Below are 17,210 nucleotides of genomic sequence, written 5' to 3' on the forward strand. Positions count from 1 at the left end.
TAAAGTTCATTCACAGCACACCACAATCATGGGGTAAGATGGTTTAATTTAATTAAATCTATTTCTAGAGCTTTGATATTTTGTAACTATCCACAACAAGATGAAACATTGAAAGTAATTTTGTTGACTTTGTTCCTAGAACTAAACGAAAATCCGTTAAAAAAAAAACAAAACGAATGTGCTTAAATAAAAGATGCTAAAAACTAACCAACTGCGTGGTATGATAATGAATTGATTAATTTTAAACAGTAACCAGTTTCATTTGTTTGGATGTTTTGAGTGTTTTACCTCAATCAGTTTATGATTTTGTGTTTTGTGTCCACAAATAGAACGCAAAGATTATGAATCCAATTCTTTTCAGTATGAACATATGCTTAAGTACTCTGTGAATGTATGTTTGATTACAACAGCTCATTTCAATACTATTTCACGCTTAAGCTGTGGTAGGAAAATTTTAAATGAGACCTAAATTGCTTTAATCTGTTTCTTAATACCGATTTATATGTTAAAATGGCAGAGTCGTAAAATTCATATAGAAAATATTAGACTCCCGAATACATACCGGTGCATCTTGACCCACTTTCCCCTACCGTAGCGCCGAGAAGCTGCAAAAACGTAGAACAAACATGGCGATTCTCGAAGAGTGATCGATTGTTGTTGTGTGGGAAGGGAACAAGAAGAACGTCATGCAAATTGTTTGAAATCTACAGCGCACGCCAACATTGCTCCTGACATACGGTTGCCGATCCCGACGGCGACGACGACGACGAAGAAGAAGATGATGATGATGATGATGATGATGTAGATATGAATGATATCGGCGTATCGGCAATCAAATGGAGCATCAATAAAGTGCGAGCGATAAAGCGGTGTATTTATTGTACAACCCATTATGCGCCAGAGACGCTCGCGGGTTTGGGTTTGTTTTGTTTCCCCGTACGGTGTGTGGAACGTTGCGTTTCGCTGCCATGTGCTTCCGGTGCGGATGACAGTTGTTCTGCCTACCCACGGAAACCATCGGGTTCTCGTCCGGAAACGTCCAGAGTCACCGACTGTGCAAGTTTCGCTGGCGCCAGTGGGCGTCACCAGTCGCAATCTCGATTGGCTACGTGGGATCTCAATTGGCATTGCAAATAGTGTCGATTACCAGCACCAGCCCCCCCCCCCCCCCCCAAACCTCCCCACCCCCAAGCCCTGTGCACGGATATGGGGTAACAACTTACCCTTACTTCATTTGCGTTGGTTTTTCGAGAGGGAGGCTTGTGGTTTGCCGTGTGTATGTGTGTGTGTTGGGAAACGTTTCGTTTGCTTTCGATTACCCGCCATGTAAATCATCGGACTGCTAAGTCAACAAGACACACACACACGCACCGGAACCCGGAACGGGGAATCACTCCGGCACGGTGAGCAATGATGGACAGCTTGCGAGGTGCCAAATGACGCACACGCGGCATGCCAGCTGGGTGGAATGCGTTTAATCATCCACTTCAGTGCTTCGTGGGCGCGTGGTCTACCCCTTGTCGACTGACAACACACACACACACCCCTTGTGGCAGCCAACCAATGCGGTTGCACTTGACAGTTGGTCACACACGAAATGAACTGGTATGACGCGCCCGTCCATTGTACCCTCGGGGGTAAGGGTTTTTACAACCCTCCTCCCTTCCTCCCTCCGCCGCGGACAGTCCAATCAGCCCGACGGAAGTGAAAGTTGCTGTTGTTGAGTCTGTGCCTTGCGTCCGGATGTCCCGCCGGAAGACGAGTCAGTCCATCATCGATCGACGTGGCTTGGTGAATAATTCATTTTCTAAATGGAGCCAAGTATTCTTCTTTTACGTCCGGCCGTAATTCCTCCGGCCCTTGGGAAGCGGCACTCCTACTCCTACTCTCCCGCCCCGATCGTTGGTGCCCGATAGTTTGTTGGTTTTTGAGCGCCAGCCAGGTCAGCAAGCACCCCGGGGGGTAGCGGGGGAAAAAAAGGGATTATTTTATACAGAAAATGCGCCCCTAATTGAATCGAACCGACTCGACCAACTTAATTATTAACTTTCGCCATCGCTCATCCGCCGTTCGCCCTTCGTCGCCCTCCCGGAGGCGGCTATAGCCCACCGGCGCTCGGCACGTTGTCGGCGACAGTTCGAGTGATTGAGAGCACTTAAAATCAAATTAAGCCACCCCGGCACCGGAACCGGAGCACGGGTTTTTGTGCCGGGGGTTTTTCACGGCAGGGACATTTTTCGGGCCGCGCTAATTAGCCAGCTGATTATCTTCGCGGCGTGAGCCGACGTGCCGAAATGTTGGCGTTTGTCCGCCGGCGAGGTCGTTTGATTAACACTATCGCCCCGCCGGGGAATGAAGTGAACCGGACGGGGGTAAGAGAATGGGCTTTTTGAATGAAACGTCATGAGCAGCCACCGGCCGCAGGGATGTGTAAATTATTTCCCAATGTGTGCGGGAGACTTTTCATCCCCATTCGATATGCTAATTTGCTTAAACTTAAGCGTACTTAATCGAGATTCGGCCGAAGCCATCGTTTTAAACTGCAAACAGAAGTGAGGTCGATTGATCGGATGAGTTCTGTTAGCCAGTACTCCCATCCATTAGCAACAATGTGAGTTCTTTAATTTATCATAAATAGCCAGCTTACTGCCTTTTAAATACTCCACATAAAAGAATCATATGTTTATTTTTCCGATACTCAAAAGGTTGAAAGAGTTAATTAGATATTTCTTTTGTAAAACCTTGATGATTACCGTAAAATTGCTATTACCCCTAACCCAAACCAACTAATTTCTTGCAAAACTAAAACAAAGTAAATAATTGCAACTTAAATTAGTAATGTATTAAGTTTTAGTTCACTAACAAACTTTTTTTTCAAAAGGCACCCCACGTCGTAAAAGCTCCAAATGTGTTTCATTCAAATCCAGCAATCTTACAAGCTTTTGTTTTCCATTGCAGATGAAATTATGTTATTTCGTTTTGTAAGTTTAAGACAATTGTACCCTTTCCATTTTTCATGATTCAATGGTTTAATTATACAAAAAAAACAGATAAAATTATTATTGATAGCAGTTTTATATTTTATTATTCTAATGAAAATAGTAATTTATTGGTAACGTGTCATCATATTTATCGGAAAAAAATGTATATCCATTTTAATCACACGAATCGCATTGTGTACAAGTAATCTTTAATTAATTATGATGAATTACAGTTCCTAAGAAAGACGAAAATTATAAAAGACAAATCCACTAGCATGGCTTGACGTCACTTTGGGCCATTTTAGTATATACCATTCCTAGAAAATGTTGGTGTTTTATATTTTTTTTATCTTAGCTTAAAAATTTAACAAATACCAAACGAAGCTAGTCAATCACAAAATGGTGACAGTTGATCGAGCTGGACAGTGATCTTTCGCTTGGAAGTAGATTGAATATCCTTTGAACTGGCACGCTTAATTCATTATGCCTGTCAGAAGAAAGCGATGTACAAAATAAAAAATAAAATATCATGCTGTGTGTCAACAAGCTGCAGAGAATGTCGTAAGCATGAAATTAAATTTCGATTAAAGAGGAATGATGAAATCGAACGTGCTCTTGTACAAATCGGTTTCTTCCCACATCGATGTGTTTAATTGAATTCCAAAGCACTTGTTTTTTCGGAAATAAAATCAAAGCAAATGTAACGTTGAAAAGCCAACAAGGTGACATGCTGCGCCGATGGTTGCTTTTGCTATGTTTGTTGTTGTTTGTAATCTTGTATTTTTTTTTTGTTTCCGTTACGACGACTCCCCTCCAGCACCTCACGGGCACATCAAAGACCCATATCGTGATTAACACGCTCCGGGAAAAATCAATTCAAAAGCATCATGCAAAAGCGTCTAACAAGCACATCAATCGACCCAGATACGCTTCCGTTATTAATTGCGAAAGAAACGAAAGAGGGAACTTTTTTTTATATTTCAAACAAACACAAGCGAGACCTACACATTTTTATGGTGCAGCACCTGTCGACGGTCCGGGGATGCTTGGCGAACCGCGCGCTAGGAAAAATAATAGCACATGCAAGTGTCAGGGTTCGTCTTTGAACTTTAGTCTAGCAGTCGGTTCTACTCGGCTCCCGACCGGTGAACGTTCACCAGAGCGCCGTGCCGTTTGTTGACATTATCGTACGGCCAAGAAAAACATCCTCACAAACACCTGAAAGGGAAAAGAGAAGAAAACTCACAATGACGAAATGTAACCAAACGAGGCCACACGCCATCGTCGTCCGACGGTGGACGTATCTTTAAATGGTACTATTTCATTGAAAGCTTTCGCAGTACCCTTGCGAAAAGGGGGAAAAGTAATGACTCTTGAAAAAGAACGCCCGCTCAAGCATTTTCACACCTCTGGCGAGTGCGCTATCGTTATTCTGGCTGCCGACGGTTGGAAATTGCGGTAGTGAATCCAAAGGTCCCACTCGAGTGGACTACGAGGGTGGTGATCGTGGTGAGTCCTATCTTACCCTGTTCCACTTCCGGGAAGATTTTATTCTTATTATTCGTTCAACACTTTCAACCGGGAACCATTTTCATTCCGGTGGAAAATCTAGACACTCTGCCGCGTTGCGATGAATGGATTCTCTTTCGATTTTTCCTTCACCTGGTTTCCGCTTCCCAACCCGGTGGTGTGACTTTTTTTTTCATTGTCATTTATTTTCACCTTGCACACCCGGGAAAATCGGCATTCCCATTGTGGTTGCAACCGGATTCCTTTCGTCTTGATTTTTTCCTATATCCCACCGTGATGGGCTTCCCGGCGGAGTCAACGCTATCCTGGGGTTTCGGGGCAAGACTGGGCGTTGTTTTTCCTCGTTACTTTCCACCCCTCTCCTCTTACCTGGATCCCTCCGTCTAGAGTTTTCGATTCTCTAGGCTTTCTCACGAGGCCTTTCATCATCGGGTCGGCTCGAGATTGCTTGCCTGCTTGCCATTACGAGAGTCCTCGTGGAGCCACGAAAAGTGAATGTGACGTTACCATTCGGTGTGTATGTATGTTTTTTTTTTATTTTTCTTCTTCTTCTGCTTCTTCCTATTCACAGCTTAGGAACATTTTTCGAAACGAAAAAGAGAAAGAAAAGGCTCTCAGCAGGACACAAGTGTTCTGATATACATACATCCATCCCAGGATTGCTACCGTGGTCGTGTTGGGAAAGTTGCTCCGGAAGCGCACAAACTTACTCGACCTGCAAATCCTTCCCCCCCCCCCCCACCCCCCCACCCACCCACACCGTGCCCAACTCGGTAGGAGCGTGGAATGAAATGCTTTTGATTTAGTTGAGCTGCTGGTATGATTGATTGAATACGGAATGACTGACGACACACGAGTCGAGCGGTCGGGCCAAGTTGTTGGCGTATGAAGCAGCACGGATTGCCATTTCGTATGCTCGGAGTGCGAACCGAAGGCGAATGGGTAATTGTGGTGATGTTCTTATTAAATCTCAAGCAACGGCTTTCATCTTAGTCAAGCGAAACACACAGCAAACATCAGAACCGGCGGGAGACCGTCGAGAGCGAGCTCTTGTAGCGTTGGGTTTCGGGCTGCAAAATATTGCATCATATAAATATTGCACTGCGCAACCGTTGCACCACGACCCGGCTGAAGAAAGGCCCGCAGTGAAGTTTAATTGCTCTTTGTAGCACAACTTGATCTTGATTTACCTTTGCATGCTGGATGAAATACACATTATGCCACATAGCTTATTTATGGCGTTTTATCTCTGTGCTGCCGGTTTCTAGGTAAAGCATTTTCTACCAATCTATAAAATTAAGTTGGGATACGTACGAGCGTATGAAGATTTGGAATTGAGTTCACTTTTAATTCTACTGTTAACGTTTATTATAATTGATATAATTTTTATGTTACATCATAATTGTATATTTTTTTTAATAATGCATTTCTACCTTGTGAATATATGTTGATGTCAAGACTTGCTATTCAAATGATTACATTTGACGAACAAATTATTCTTGTACAAACCGAAGTAAAATATGATGATCTGAACTAGCCTGATCCTTGGTGGATTTGATTTCAAATTAATTCAGGTAATTCCAAAAGCCAAAGAAATATAAATAAATCTACCACTCTATAATATAAATTAGTTAGATTGTCGCACTGAATGCAGTCATTTCAATAAGGTGCGACAAGAATACTTTTCGCTAAGTATATTGAGCTTCATATTTCTTGCAATTTATGGATCCAATGCATGGCCTTATATATGTATACTTTTTGCAAAAAACGTTCCTTAATTTTCATAAATACACCAAACATTTCGTAGTTGTTAATCATTGCTGGCAACAATTGATAAATTCTCTCAAGCTTTTGCGATCAAATATGTATTACAAATTCGTCGAAACACAACACCTGCACGTCCCAACGGGGCGATAAAATACGTAGATTGTAAAACTGCAAGTTAAATCCCCATAACAACCTATCAATAAACTTTATCCCGCGGCGGGTGCAGAAAAACATTCTTTTTTTTTGGTCATTATTCATTTTTAAACAACAAACCTTGCATGTAACGGTGCTGCTGAAACGGGAAAAGAATATAAAAATGAGTCAATCACCAAGGCGATTCACGATATCCGTGTGCCTTGTTGTCGTCATGCAAACGCGACGGCAGCTGCCCGTGAAGCCGAGGACGAGGCGGATTATTTAATTAATATCACATGAGCACACGGGCAGCAAAATCATTGCCGGTTGTGCACCGTCCGTAAATAAATAACCATATTCGGGTGGAATTACGTCGGCAAGTGATCGAAATGCGCTCCGAAATGTGTTCGCAAGTTTGTTTGCAACTCAAAATCCCTCCAGAGAGTGTTTTATGGCTTTGGCGCACTTTTCGACCGGCGAAGGGTTGAGGGCAGTGTATGAAATTGTGACCATTTTTGCCGTGGCATGGCGCACAGATTCAAGGACTGGTAGCGGGTAAAATTGGTTAAAATTACCACTGCCCTCACTTCGTCGTAAAATGTGTCCATCGAACGATACATCGCGATGGAAATGTATGGCAAGGATGTGAAAAGTGATGAACATTTTCATTACGTTGATAGCGGAGGACATCTGATGATGGAAATAATTACCGATGAATGCTTTCAATTACCATAAATAGCTTCACCGTTAAAAGGTCCTCAATAGCTTACAATTGAACAGAATCATGCTCTATATTTATCGTAGTTGATGTATATTTATGGTTGTTACCAGTAACGTTAAGAGGTTTACAGCCTTTTACAATGTCTCTAGGTAAGATGTTAAAGTGAATATAACCGCCACGGTTCAGAAAAAAAATGAGTGAGAATGAAGCAGAAATAGCATTTGCATAACTGCCTTGCGGCGTTCAAATGTGTGTCTCGGTAGAAGAAAATTCTTTTTCAACCATAATCTTCCCATCTAATGGCTTCAAGCACTTCAACCGCCACTACCCTCCGTTAACAGTACAATGGTGAATGCAAAGGATTTACTACGTTTGCTTTAAATTCGCCCAATCAGTAATTGAATGAGTCGGCAGCGCCTCATCAAGTTGAAAGCATTTCCGGTACAAATTTAATTCAAGCCGCCCGAGTCCGAGTGGCAACGAGTGGAACGATTTTGCTGTCCAGGTTTATTTTTCTCCCTCAGCGTTTTTCGGTGCTTTTCCCACACTCCCATCGACGCCCACAGCACGCATGAATGAAGCGGTACTTGCGAGCCCACCATAAGTACCGGTTTAGTCCGGAAAAGCCGAATCGAATGCAGGAGGCAGGCAGAGGAAAAAATTGAACGGGTGTAGAACGGAATACACATCTTCAAGTCAAGAGAACAGCCTTTACACTTCCCCGGGTGATCGCGTGGGAGGGAAGGAAAAACACTCGAAGAAGTCAGCTCCCAACGATCCTAATCACACCCACCCACACACCCACTTCGTTCATTGATACGATCGTTCGAACTCTGGCGTGTATTGGCCTGTTTTTTATTTGCAGATGTTATCAGTAGGAAATGAAGTGGAAAACATAAGCCAGGGAAACTGGCCGGGGTGGGTTGGATGAGCGGAGAAAAAAGCTGGAAAGCAAGCCATTTGGCGTATTCGCAACCGAACTCCCCCTCCCCCCACCCCTCCTCACGCCCGGTTGCCCACAGCTCTTCGACGGCCAAATGAAGGAAATGCCAAAAGAATCCAAATAGAATCGAACAAAACCCTCCGACGGACGGACACTTCAGCAAGCGTTGGATGTTGGGAAATTGGGAAAACACAACCGGGCAAAGGTTTGCTTCGGGTGGGCTTCGAGCGAAAGGTTTTCCATCGCTTCGGTAGCTGCGGAGGCGTGATGGAAAAGAAACAGAACATCCGCTTGACGATGCTCGCGAGCGGAGTGTTTTGTTTATATTTGCTGTTGATTTTCAAACATCTTGACTCCTTGTCCTCCCGTCGATTTCTTTTCGAGTGGCTCGCTTATGCAACAGCATCCTGGACGATGATGATGATGATGATGATGCAGCTGCAAGTGGATCTAGATCAGCACGGGTAGTTGCTCCCGAACGACGGTGCAGAAGTGGGTAGTCTTTGTTTAAAAACAATTTGTGCATTGATGATGGAATCAATTATCGTTAAGCGCACTTTCCGTATGCTACCGCCTTGCAAAAGGGTGGCTTTTGATAGGAATCGCTTTGAAAGCACCCAACGGGCTTGTGTTGTTAGCAGCTGTTAATCACGTTTTGAACAGAAGCAATTGCTACTATCGCTTGCTTGCTATCCCAAACAAACGATCGATTGTTTAACTCCTTCAAGGTACTCATGGAAAGTGATATAATCCCTTTGGGATGATAACGTAATCGACACAACGGGATAGAATCTCATCTCTTTGGTGGAACGTTAGAAAGGGTTTTCTTTTTTCAGCTTAAAAGGCTTGCTTTGTATCTCGATATGTGAGCCGGGCATCCGTAAGGCAACTCTTCAGAATATTGACTTCTTTCAAAGACCATCAACCATCATTCGCAAAAGACCTACCAGGATCTGACCTAACGTTAAACTGCCTATCATGCCCGTCTTAATCATATAATTAAACTTTTTACTCCTCATACGCCTTCGTTTTAATTAGAAACTATAGGCTCTAAGCTGCACTGCTACATAGTGAGCATATACTGAAGTATTTAATCAACAGAACAGTCTTTCGTTATGAAATAAACTTGACTGAGAAATTAATTAACATTTGAATAAGATGAGGGCATCTATTTTATTTTTTTCTAATTTGCCATGAAATAAGAATCAACATGCACTGATCACAAAGACTGAGAAGAGTTAACAACACTAATTCTTATTTAATATCAATCATAAAAACCTTGAAAAAACCTGCGCAATTGACAAAAGCATGGATATTCAAAAACCGCGAAATTATTTCACTATGATCAAAACTCCATTAACTTGTATAGAATATAGGAGATTCTAAGTAATTTATCTTTTCTTCTCTTCTATTTTAAAACAAAGAATGATTTGAAAATTTAAATAAAGTTCTATAAGCAACCCGTCGCTTCTTATCAATACTAATTTTAATTAAATGTATTCTATGGAACAGTTCAACGTGCACAAGCTAGATTTGCTTAAAATAATGTGAGCCGATAATTGCGGTGCTTTAAGTCGGAAAACATCGATTTCCATTAGTCTCAATGGAAAGCCAGCTCTTCAAGTCAGCTCAACGCTAATGAAAGAACTCGTAAGGAGGCTAGTTTTCCACCGAAATTCTCCAGCGGCCCCAATTGCGGCCGTAATTAAGGCTTAACGTTTCCCCGCTTTGACTCTCCTTTTCTCTCTCTTTCTCTCTCTCTCTCGTTCGCGCTCAGCGCTCGTCCAGGGATCGTAAGACCGGAGGCTTGCGACGATTGCAAAAGCGATGCAAACTGACTTCCGACGGTAGTAGAATAAAGGCCCGGGAAACCCCTTTGCCATTGCCCTGCTTCCCTGCCCGAGAATCTCGAATCCTTTCAATGTTGGCCCAACGTTCGGCCCTTCAAATGTTCGTCCGTTTCGACGTCCGAGTCACTGCACATTGGGCAGTAATTTAAAATGTCTTTAGAAAGTCAGGGAACCGAAACGAAGCGAACAAAACAAGGGGAAACAAAAATGCATTGCAGGGCATAAGGGAAAGGTACGTTTCCTGCGCTTTCCGGAATTTCCATGGCCTGCTCCGGTCCAGTCCATCGGTTCGGCAGGTAATGGAAAGGAAATGTTAAATAAAGCACACAAAACAGTGAAAGCAAAGTGAACCTATTCACCACCTTTTTGCCTAAGTGTGAGAGCGAAGCCGGTCTGCGATCTGTAATGGCGTCGAAAAGTGCAAGTGCACACGAAAACCTCGAACCCTCGAGCAGCTCTGGCGGAATTCAAATTAAATTCAAATATTACACAGCAATTAAGGCGGCAAGGAAGGAAGCGCTCGGCCCTTTCCGTCGACCGAAAGTCGCCGACATTGGCCGACCATTAAGCTGCCATTTCTGGTATTTCCCCTTCCTGTCCCGCCACCATGCCAACACCTGCCCTTCACGGCAAGAAGGGTCAGGAAGCGAGAACGACCCAAAGAAACGCATTACCTGCCGTTTCCGTCGGAGGATGCTTATTGCACTCCTAGCCGGCCGTTCTTGGTGTAGGTCGGTGTTTTATTGAGTGCAACGTGAATGGAACGTCGGTATGCCATTTCCTAGCGAAACACCCACACACCCACACACACCTACAATAAACGGGCCATGATGACCTCGACTCGACCGGTGGGATGTATTTTTGTTTGCCAAAGGAAAGTTAACTGTTCTCTTCCTTGTCTCGTCCGTTGAAGGATTTCCCCGGTACGAGTGGTTCTAGTGTTGACCAGCTGATGCTTACCACCTTCCTTCAGGCGTCAGGCGTGACTGCAGTTCTTCAAAGCACCTCCAACCGAGAGGTTCTCCTATATCTATAGAACCTTGAGAAAGTCCGGCAAGCAATAGTTTGTCCATGGGAGTTCCGCTTCCGTGCGGGGAATTTCTTCGGTCGATTGTGAGATATTAAATCACTTTCCTGTAAATTAGAGCACCGAGAGGGGGAAACCCATCTCCAGGCGGACAGTAAGACAGAGTCGAGGATCAAGCTCGAACGCATGAAGTGGACAAGCAACAAAAAACTCCCTGCGAAGCTGCAAATCGGTTGATTGGTTTAGTCCGTGAAAACTTAGTCTAGGTTGTGTTGATATATTTATGTTCTTGTGTTGGGTGTGTGTTTTGTGAAAAAAGATTGGCGATTGGCTCGGTATGAGTTAATCTGTACACAACGTGAAGAAAATCATCCCCGTCTGCGCTAAGGGAAGCAAGGAAACCTTTTTTGAGAAAAATACAACGGCGATCTTTCCGTACAAAATGAAGATCACAATGCTAAAAGTAAGTAGATGTTTGTGTGTGTGTGTGTGGGTGTGTGTGATTATTTTCTCCCTCTCTCCGAGAAGGATAACCGAGGTTGATTCCTTCAGCGCTTCCTGCATGTGCCCACGCTGGAATGTCTTCATCACTTACGGGCGTTTGTGCTCCGCCTTTCCACCTTCGGGTTCTATTTTAATGAAGTGTTTCTCTCCCCCTCCCCCCACCCGATCGCTGGTGTGCGTAAAGTTTACCCACATTCTAGCGCTTTGAATTAATCAATCGGACCGGTGTTTCTTAAGCGTAGGTGGTTTTGAAAAGTTTTTGTTTGCTATCTCCCTACCCCCTCTCACCCTCCGTGTTCTACTTCTGGGTCTGGGTGGGAGTCGCTCAAAAGGTCGGGTGCATCGGTAACGCTTTCCAACCCCTTCACCTCCACTCCCACATCGCTTTTGGGGCGTGAGAAAGTTATCTAACTTTACCACCGGCGTGCGTCTCGTGCGATTGTAGGATTGAAAAGAGGGCAAAGGTAAAAAGTTTGCAAAAACTCCCCATCCCCTTTTGCCCCGCCCCTCCCCTTCCGTGGGGAAATTGCCGCGTTTGTTTGGTAAAGATTCCGGGTCGGGTTGATAAGGCCGTCGGTTATCTTCATTCGGTCTGCGTTCCCACTGGAAGACGTTCCTGTCGGAGAAATGGTCGGAGAAATGGAGTTGGAAATGGCGAAAAGACTAGAAAGGAACACATTTCCTACCGCATTTTCTCGCCGTGCCAGAGCATCGACATCGGAGTGCATCGAGTGGAATGCCGTTACGAATGAAAAGCGAGTCGCCAGTTGCATTGCAGCGCGCGTCCGACCGGCCCTCACCATGGTCGATGGCGGCGAATGGCAAAAGGAATGCAACCATACCTTTTCATCAGCCACCTGCCGGGTTGGCTCGTACGCGACGGATGCTCTGAGGTCGACCACACAAACGGGTAGCAACATTCCAGACCCAGCGCCGCGGACGTTCGATCGCAAAGTTGAGTAAAATCTTAGAATTCCCGGAGCGGCCCGGCCCGAGCGGCTGGAACTTTCGCTGCGGGACGATGCTGTCTGGGAAAAAAACGTGAAACTCGTGGACCAATTGCTTGCTGCATGCCTCCCATGGGTTCGGCGATGGTTGAGCGACCGGGTTTTTGGGGCATGCTGGGTTCTATCCCCTTTTTTCCCTATCAATGATGAGCTTTCTCCCCCACGGGTTGTGATCTTTTGTGCGAGTATGTAATGGGTTTTCGTAACTACGTTAGTGCCGCCACCGGTTGCACTTTTCACAAGGATGTGTTCGGGGAGACGGCAGCCTTTCCTGGTATGGTTTAGTGGCAGCGCGTTGAGGGAAAACATGCTGAAAGCGATTCGTCGGGAAGGATGTTTGTGTGGGTAGAACTTAGGTAGAACACTTCTTATGACAACACCCTAAGGCCATGCAATTACCTTTGGTGCAATGTTGGAAGAAATTTCATACGAAAATAAACCATCTGTTTTTAAGAATGGTATATTTAAAATACCACTTGGACTTTGATGTTATTCTAACCTTTTCGTCTCGGTTTAAGAAACATAGTCGAGGGCTCTTAAACTAATATAGTTAGATATAACAACGCTTAATTTATTTTAACCAAACCTACTAACCAACTGACATATGAGAAAAAACCGCATTTAAATGCTCTGTAATTTATAAAGCCGTGGAAAACATTGTGGTATAACCATAGAAAATCGAAAAATCATATTTATGACTTTACGACCCCATTAAAATGTTTCAGTACCAAAATCCAGAAAAGCAAAACTGGATTCTTTCCTGTGCTTAGAAGTATAAGTAACGGAATGTTTTACATGATTAATGTTTGATTTATTTTTATTGAGGGTGATTTGAGTACTACAAAACAAAGAAAATGGTTACGAAAGTAGATTGCTTGAAATAGGACACTGAAAACCTGCAAAACATAAGATTTATCATGTGTTTTAAATCATATAGTTTATTTTTAAACATTGTGACTTATTGAGATGTTATTAGATTCCATTAAAAATATATTAACAGGCTTTAAAATTGTCTGGTAATAAGCGATTGCATTTCTTAATCCATCTAAGCTAACGAAATATCACAGCAAAGAATATAGTTTTAAATAAGGCATATGGATTCTTTGTACTTTGTCGTATTAAAACTAAACAAAAGTCCATTTTAACTAGTTTCATAGTGTTGTTTATACGTGTTGTGTGGTTAAACCAGTTCATTTTATAATGTTTAGTTTACCTAATTTGTACTATTGACCTCTTGACTGCCACAAAATAAAAACAATAAACGGTCCTATCAACTCTTGAAGTTCTATATTACTCCATAACCTCAAACACAGAACAAGGAACAAATGTTGCCACAATAATTACGAATGACAATATAAGAACGATTGTTGTACCAAATGAGCTACAATCGCTAAAATCATATTCCAGTTACACATTTGACCTCCAGCTTGGGGAGTTTGACTCTAGCCGAACGTCTAATGGACACTAATTGAGTCCGGCATTAGGAAGCGGAGCAAGGCACCGGTCGAACCAGCATGCGTTGCTGCCCGAACCAGGGGGGAATTCGGTGCCGTGCGAATGTAATTAAGCTCAACATTACGTTCGGTTGCAGTGGGAGGCCCAGCGTGCGTGTTTGATCGATGGCTGCATGTATGTGTTCTAATATGTCGTATTCCTTTCCCTTTGTTGTTGTTGCAGCTGTTCGCTCTGCTGAGCACCGGATGTGTCCTGCTGGGCGTCACGCTGGCTGCCGAAACTAATAAGCGTCAGTCCCAGGGGCAACAGCAACAGCTCGGCCGGTACAAGCGTGGCCTCCTGTCGGCGCTGTTCGGTGGCGGAACCGGCGGCGAGGAACCGCCACGGCAGGCGATGGAAGTCCCGCCGGCGGAAGTGTTGCCCATCTACGGCGATCCGGCGAAACCGCCGCTGCACATGCTGTACGGGCATGCGACGGGTTTGGCACAGGGACCGTACCCGCCGTATCCGGTGATGTTCATCCCGGGAGCTGCACATTATGCCGATGGCGCCCGTCCGGGTCCGTATCTTCCGGTCCTGTCGTACGGTGGAGTTGGGGCGGGTGATGGTGCCCTGGTCCACCCAGCGGCAGCAGCAGGGGACAGCAATTATCTGCCAGCAGTCATCGGGTGGCCGGAAGCAAGCTCACCTCAGCCGACCGAAGCGATTGCCGAGACGTCCAGCAGCAAGCCAACCGTGGTGGATCAAGGGCCGAAGTCGGAGTACCTGCAGAAGCTGAACCTATCGCCGGCGGACGAGGCGGAACTGAAGCGACTCTCCAAGCAGCTCGGAGTGACCGACTTCGAGCATCTGCCACCGTTCGAGGACGTCATGGCGCTGCTCGGTACGACGACGTCGGAGGAGACGATCAAGGCGATCAAGGAGTACGCCTCGACCCCGGACGGGCTCGAGCTGATCAAGGACTACGTCATGAGCTACCAGCCGGCCAAGCGCGTCAGTCTCGGCCAGGAGCCGTACACCGAAGGCAACGGGGTCGAGGACGACGTGCCGGAAGCCCAAGAAGCAACGACGCCGGCCACACCCGATATTGGATTCTTCGCGCGCCAGTTTCGGCGCCTAAAGTCGCTCCTTACCTTCGGGTACTACGGCGGGACGGAGGATGAGGTGCCGGTGGCGCAAACCCCCACGGGCACGACCCTTCCGGTCGAGCAGGTGCAGGTGACAAGCGAAGCGACGCCGTTCGTTGTTCGCAACGAGTTTCCCGCATTTGAAGTACGCGACGGTGGTGTTCGAGAAATGCCCGTAGCCCATTACATCATTCCGGTTCGTGCGCTTCCGCCTCACCCGTTGTCGTACGCACCGGATCACAGATACGCCTCGTCGGTTCCCTTCCCCCTGGCCCTCCACTATCCACCGGAGTCGCAGTATCCGAATCCGTTCACCGTCCGCAGCGCCGGCGAGCAGGCGATTGTTCCTTCGCACGAAGAACCGACCGTGACGACGACAACACCGACACCGCCACCAACGATCCCGAACGATGCCATCCGCCGGGAGCCAACGGTTGCACCTCAGCGTGCCGCACCACCCACCCTTCCGACCGGGGAGGTGCACACGTTCGAGCGAGCAGACCTCGACCAGGCAGAGCGCACCACGACACCATCTCCTACCGGACCGGTTACGGAAGTGAGCAAGAGCACCGTAGAGCCCGCAGGAGCTCCACGGGTCACACTAGGGCCGATCGTAGTTGAGCCAGAACTACTGGACACGACAGAACTGTCCACAAACACCTTGGACGAACAGTGAGAAACATTGTGCAGGAAAGGAAGTGCATTCCTTCGCTCGTTAATTTCTCAATTCGCCGGAATGCTGTTCATCCCCGAGAACGAGTGTGGAATTTCTGGCAGGCGAGGCATACTATGCAGTTATTTCCCGAGATTCCTGCTGGATAAGTAAGATGAAATTTGTAAATTAAGCTCTCGAATAAAGTTGAATTAGTAATGAAACAAGCAAAAGCGTAAAGTTGAATTTAAATTAGAAGCTTTCAATTGTTGGTCAGCTTATGTATTTTACATAATTAAAAGTGTTCAACGGGTTTTGTTTCTACCATCCATTACCATTACCATTACCCGATTGGTAATTAAGAGCTGATTAACGTTCGTTCCCTTTCCGATGATGATAGGTATCATATGAATCAAAAACACCGGGTATCAATTCGTACCTAATTAATATACTTATTCATTAGCCTGTTAGTTAGGCGTATTAAATTGCACGGTTTTTAAATCTATTTTTCAATCATCAACTTGTTTGTTCTTTGTTAAATGTACACTACTCCACAAAAATCAGTGCACAGCAGGTTAACACAGAAACAAATCAAATTTTCATTGTGAAGATATTGTTCCTCCGTTAGTTTAGCGATGGAAAAACGGAAGCCGTGTTGAAAAACTATCAAGGCACCGGGCAAGAGGCATGATTAAAAGGACTTGGATACTGGGCCCAAAATATATGCCCGAACTGCATTTGTTTCTATGTTGGTCTGCTGTGTACTGTCTTTCGTGGTGCAGTGTTTGATATATTTTTAAGACGAGGTAGGAAATTAGCAAAAAAATGTCGATGGCCATGCAGTCAAAAATTAATTTAAAACTTGTTTTTGAATAACTCAACCAAGAGTACCTACAAGTTAAATTGAAAATTATAATTGAAACAGTGTACAGTGATAAAAGTTCCCTTGAATATCATGAACTTCACGTTAGCCAGGAAGCGGAAAAATAATTGTGTATTCATTTTTCGAGGTATTCAATCTCCATATTTATGGATGCGTAAAATGATTTCAATTTCCATCGCAACCAGCCGTAGAGTATTACGAACAAGTCCACCGTACAAGTAGAAATATATTAGCTGTTCAGGATGTCCAGATAACGAGAAACCAAGCATCAAGTAGCTGAACATGCAGAGAAAATATTCCCACACCATCAAAACTCCCTTAGCCAGAAGGGAGGCACGGGGGTGGGGGTTGGAAGGGAAGTGTAAAAATGTGTTACTGACACAAAAAAACTACTAAAACTAAATGAGATACACAAAATGTAGTCAAAAATGCCCGCAAACTTTACCTCTGCTCTCCAACGAAGGAATTCACATCTGTACAGATGCTGCCTTGGACGATGTTGAGCAACATAATTCAGCGAAAAGATGCTGATGTTCTTATTAACACGTTTTGGTGGTGTGGTGCTGTTTGTGTTGTTGTTTGGTTCCAAACTAAATATAAATATTAAAGCAACTTGCTTCGTTGCTGT

The 17,210-nt window shown here is 44.8% G+C and overlaps 1 protein-coding gene across 1 annotated transcript; it reads left to right on the plus strand.

The window, feature by feature from the left end:
* The first annotated feature begins 11,396 nt into the window (after window positions 1-11,396).
* Window positions 11,397-15,723, plus strand: LOC131294569 (uncharacterized). The gene is made up of 2 exons (XM_058322614.1): window positions 11,397-11,417; window positions 14,143-15,723. Exons 1-2 carry the CDS (start codon window positions 11,397-11,399, stop codon window positions 15,721-15,723), a joined length of 1,602 nt encoding a protein of 533 aa, XP_058178597.1.
* Window positions 15,724-17,210: the final 1,487 nt, after the last annotated feature.

The sequence above is a fragment of the Anopheles ziemanni genome, chromosome 2, assembly GCF_943734765.1.
Source record: "Anopheles ziemanni chromosome 2, idAnoZiCoDA_A2_x.2, whole genome shotgun sequence".
In the NCBI taxonomy this organism is placed as follows: domain Eukaryota; kingdom Metazoa; phylum Arthropoda; class Insecta; order Diptera; family Culicidae; genus Anopheles; species Anopheles ziemanni.

Excerpts from the sequence above, each read along its gene's own strand:
- LOC131294569 (XM_058322614.1), top strand. The coding sequence starts at position 11,397 with ATGAAGATCACAATGCTAAAA. Across the intron at positions 11,418-14,142 it reads TGAAGATCACAATGCTAAAA|CTGTTCGCTCTGCTGAGCAC; the intron begins GTAAGTAGATGT and ends TTGTTGTTGCAG.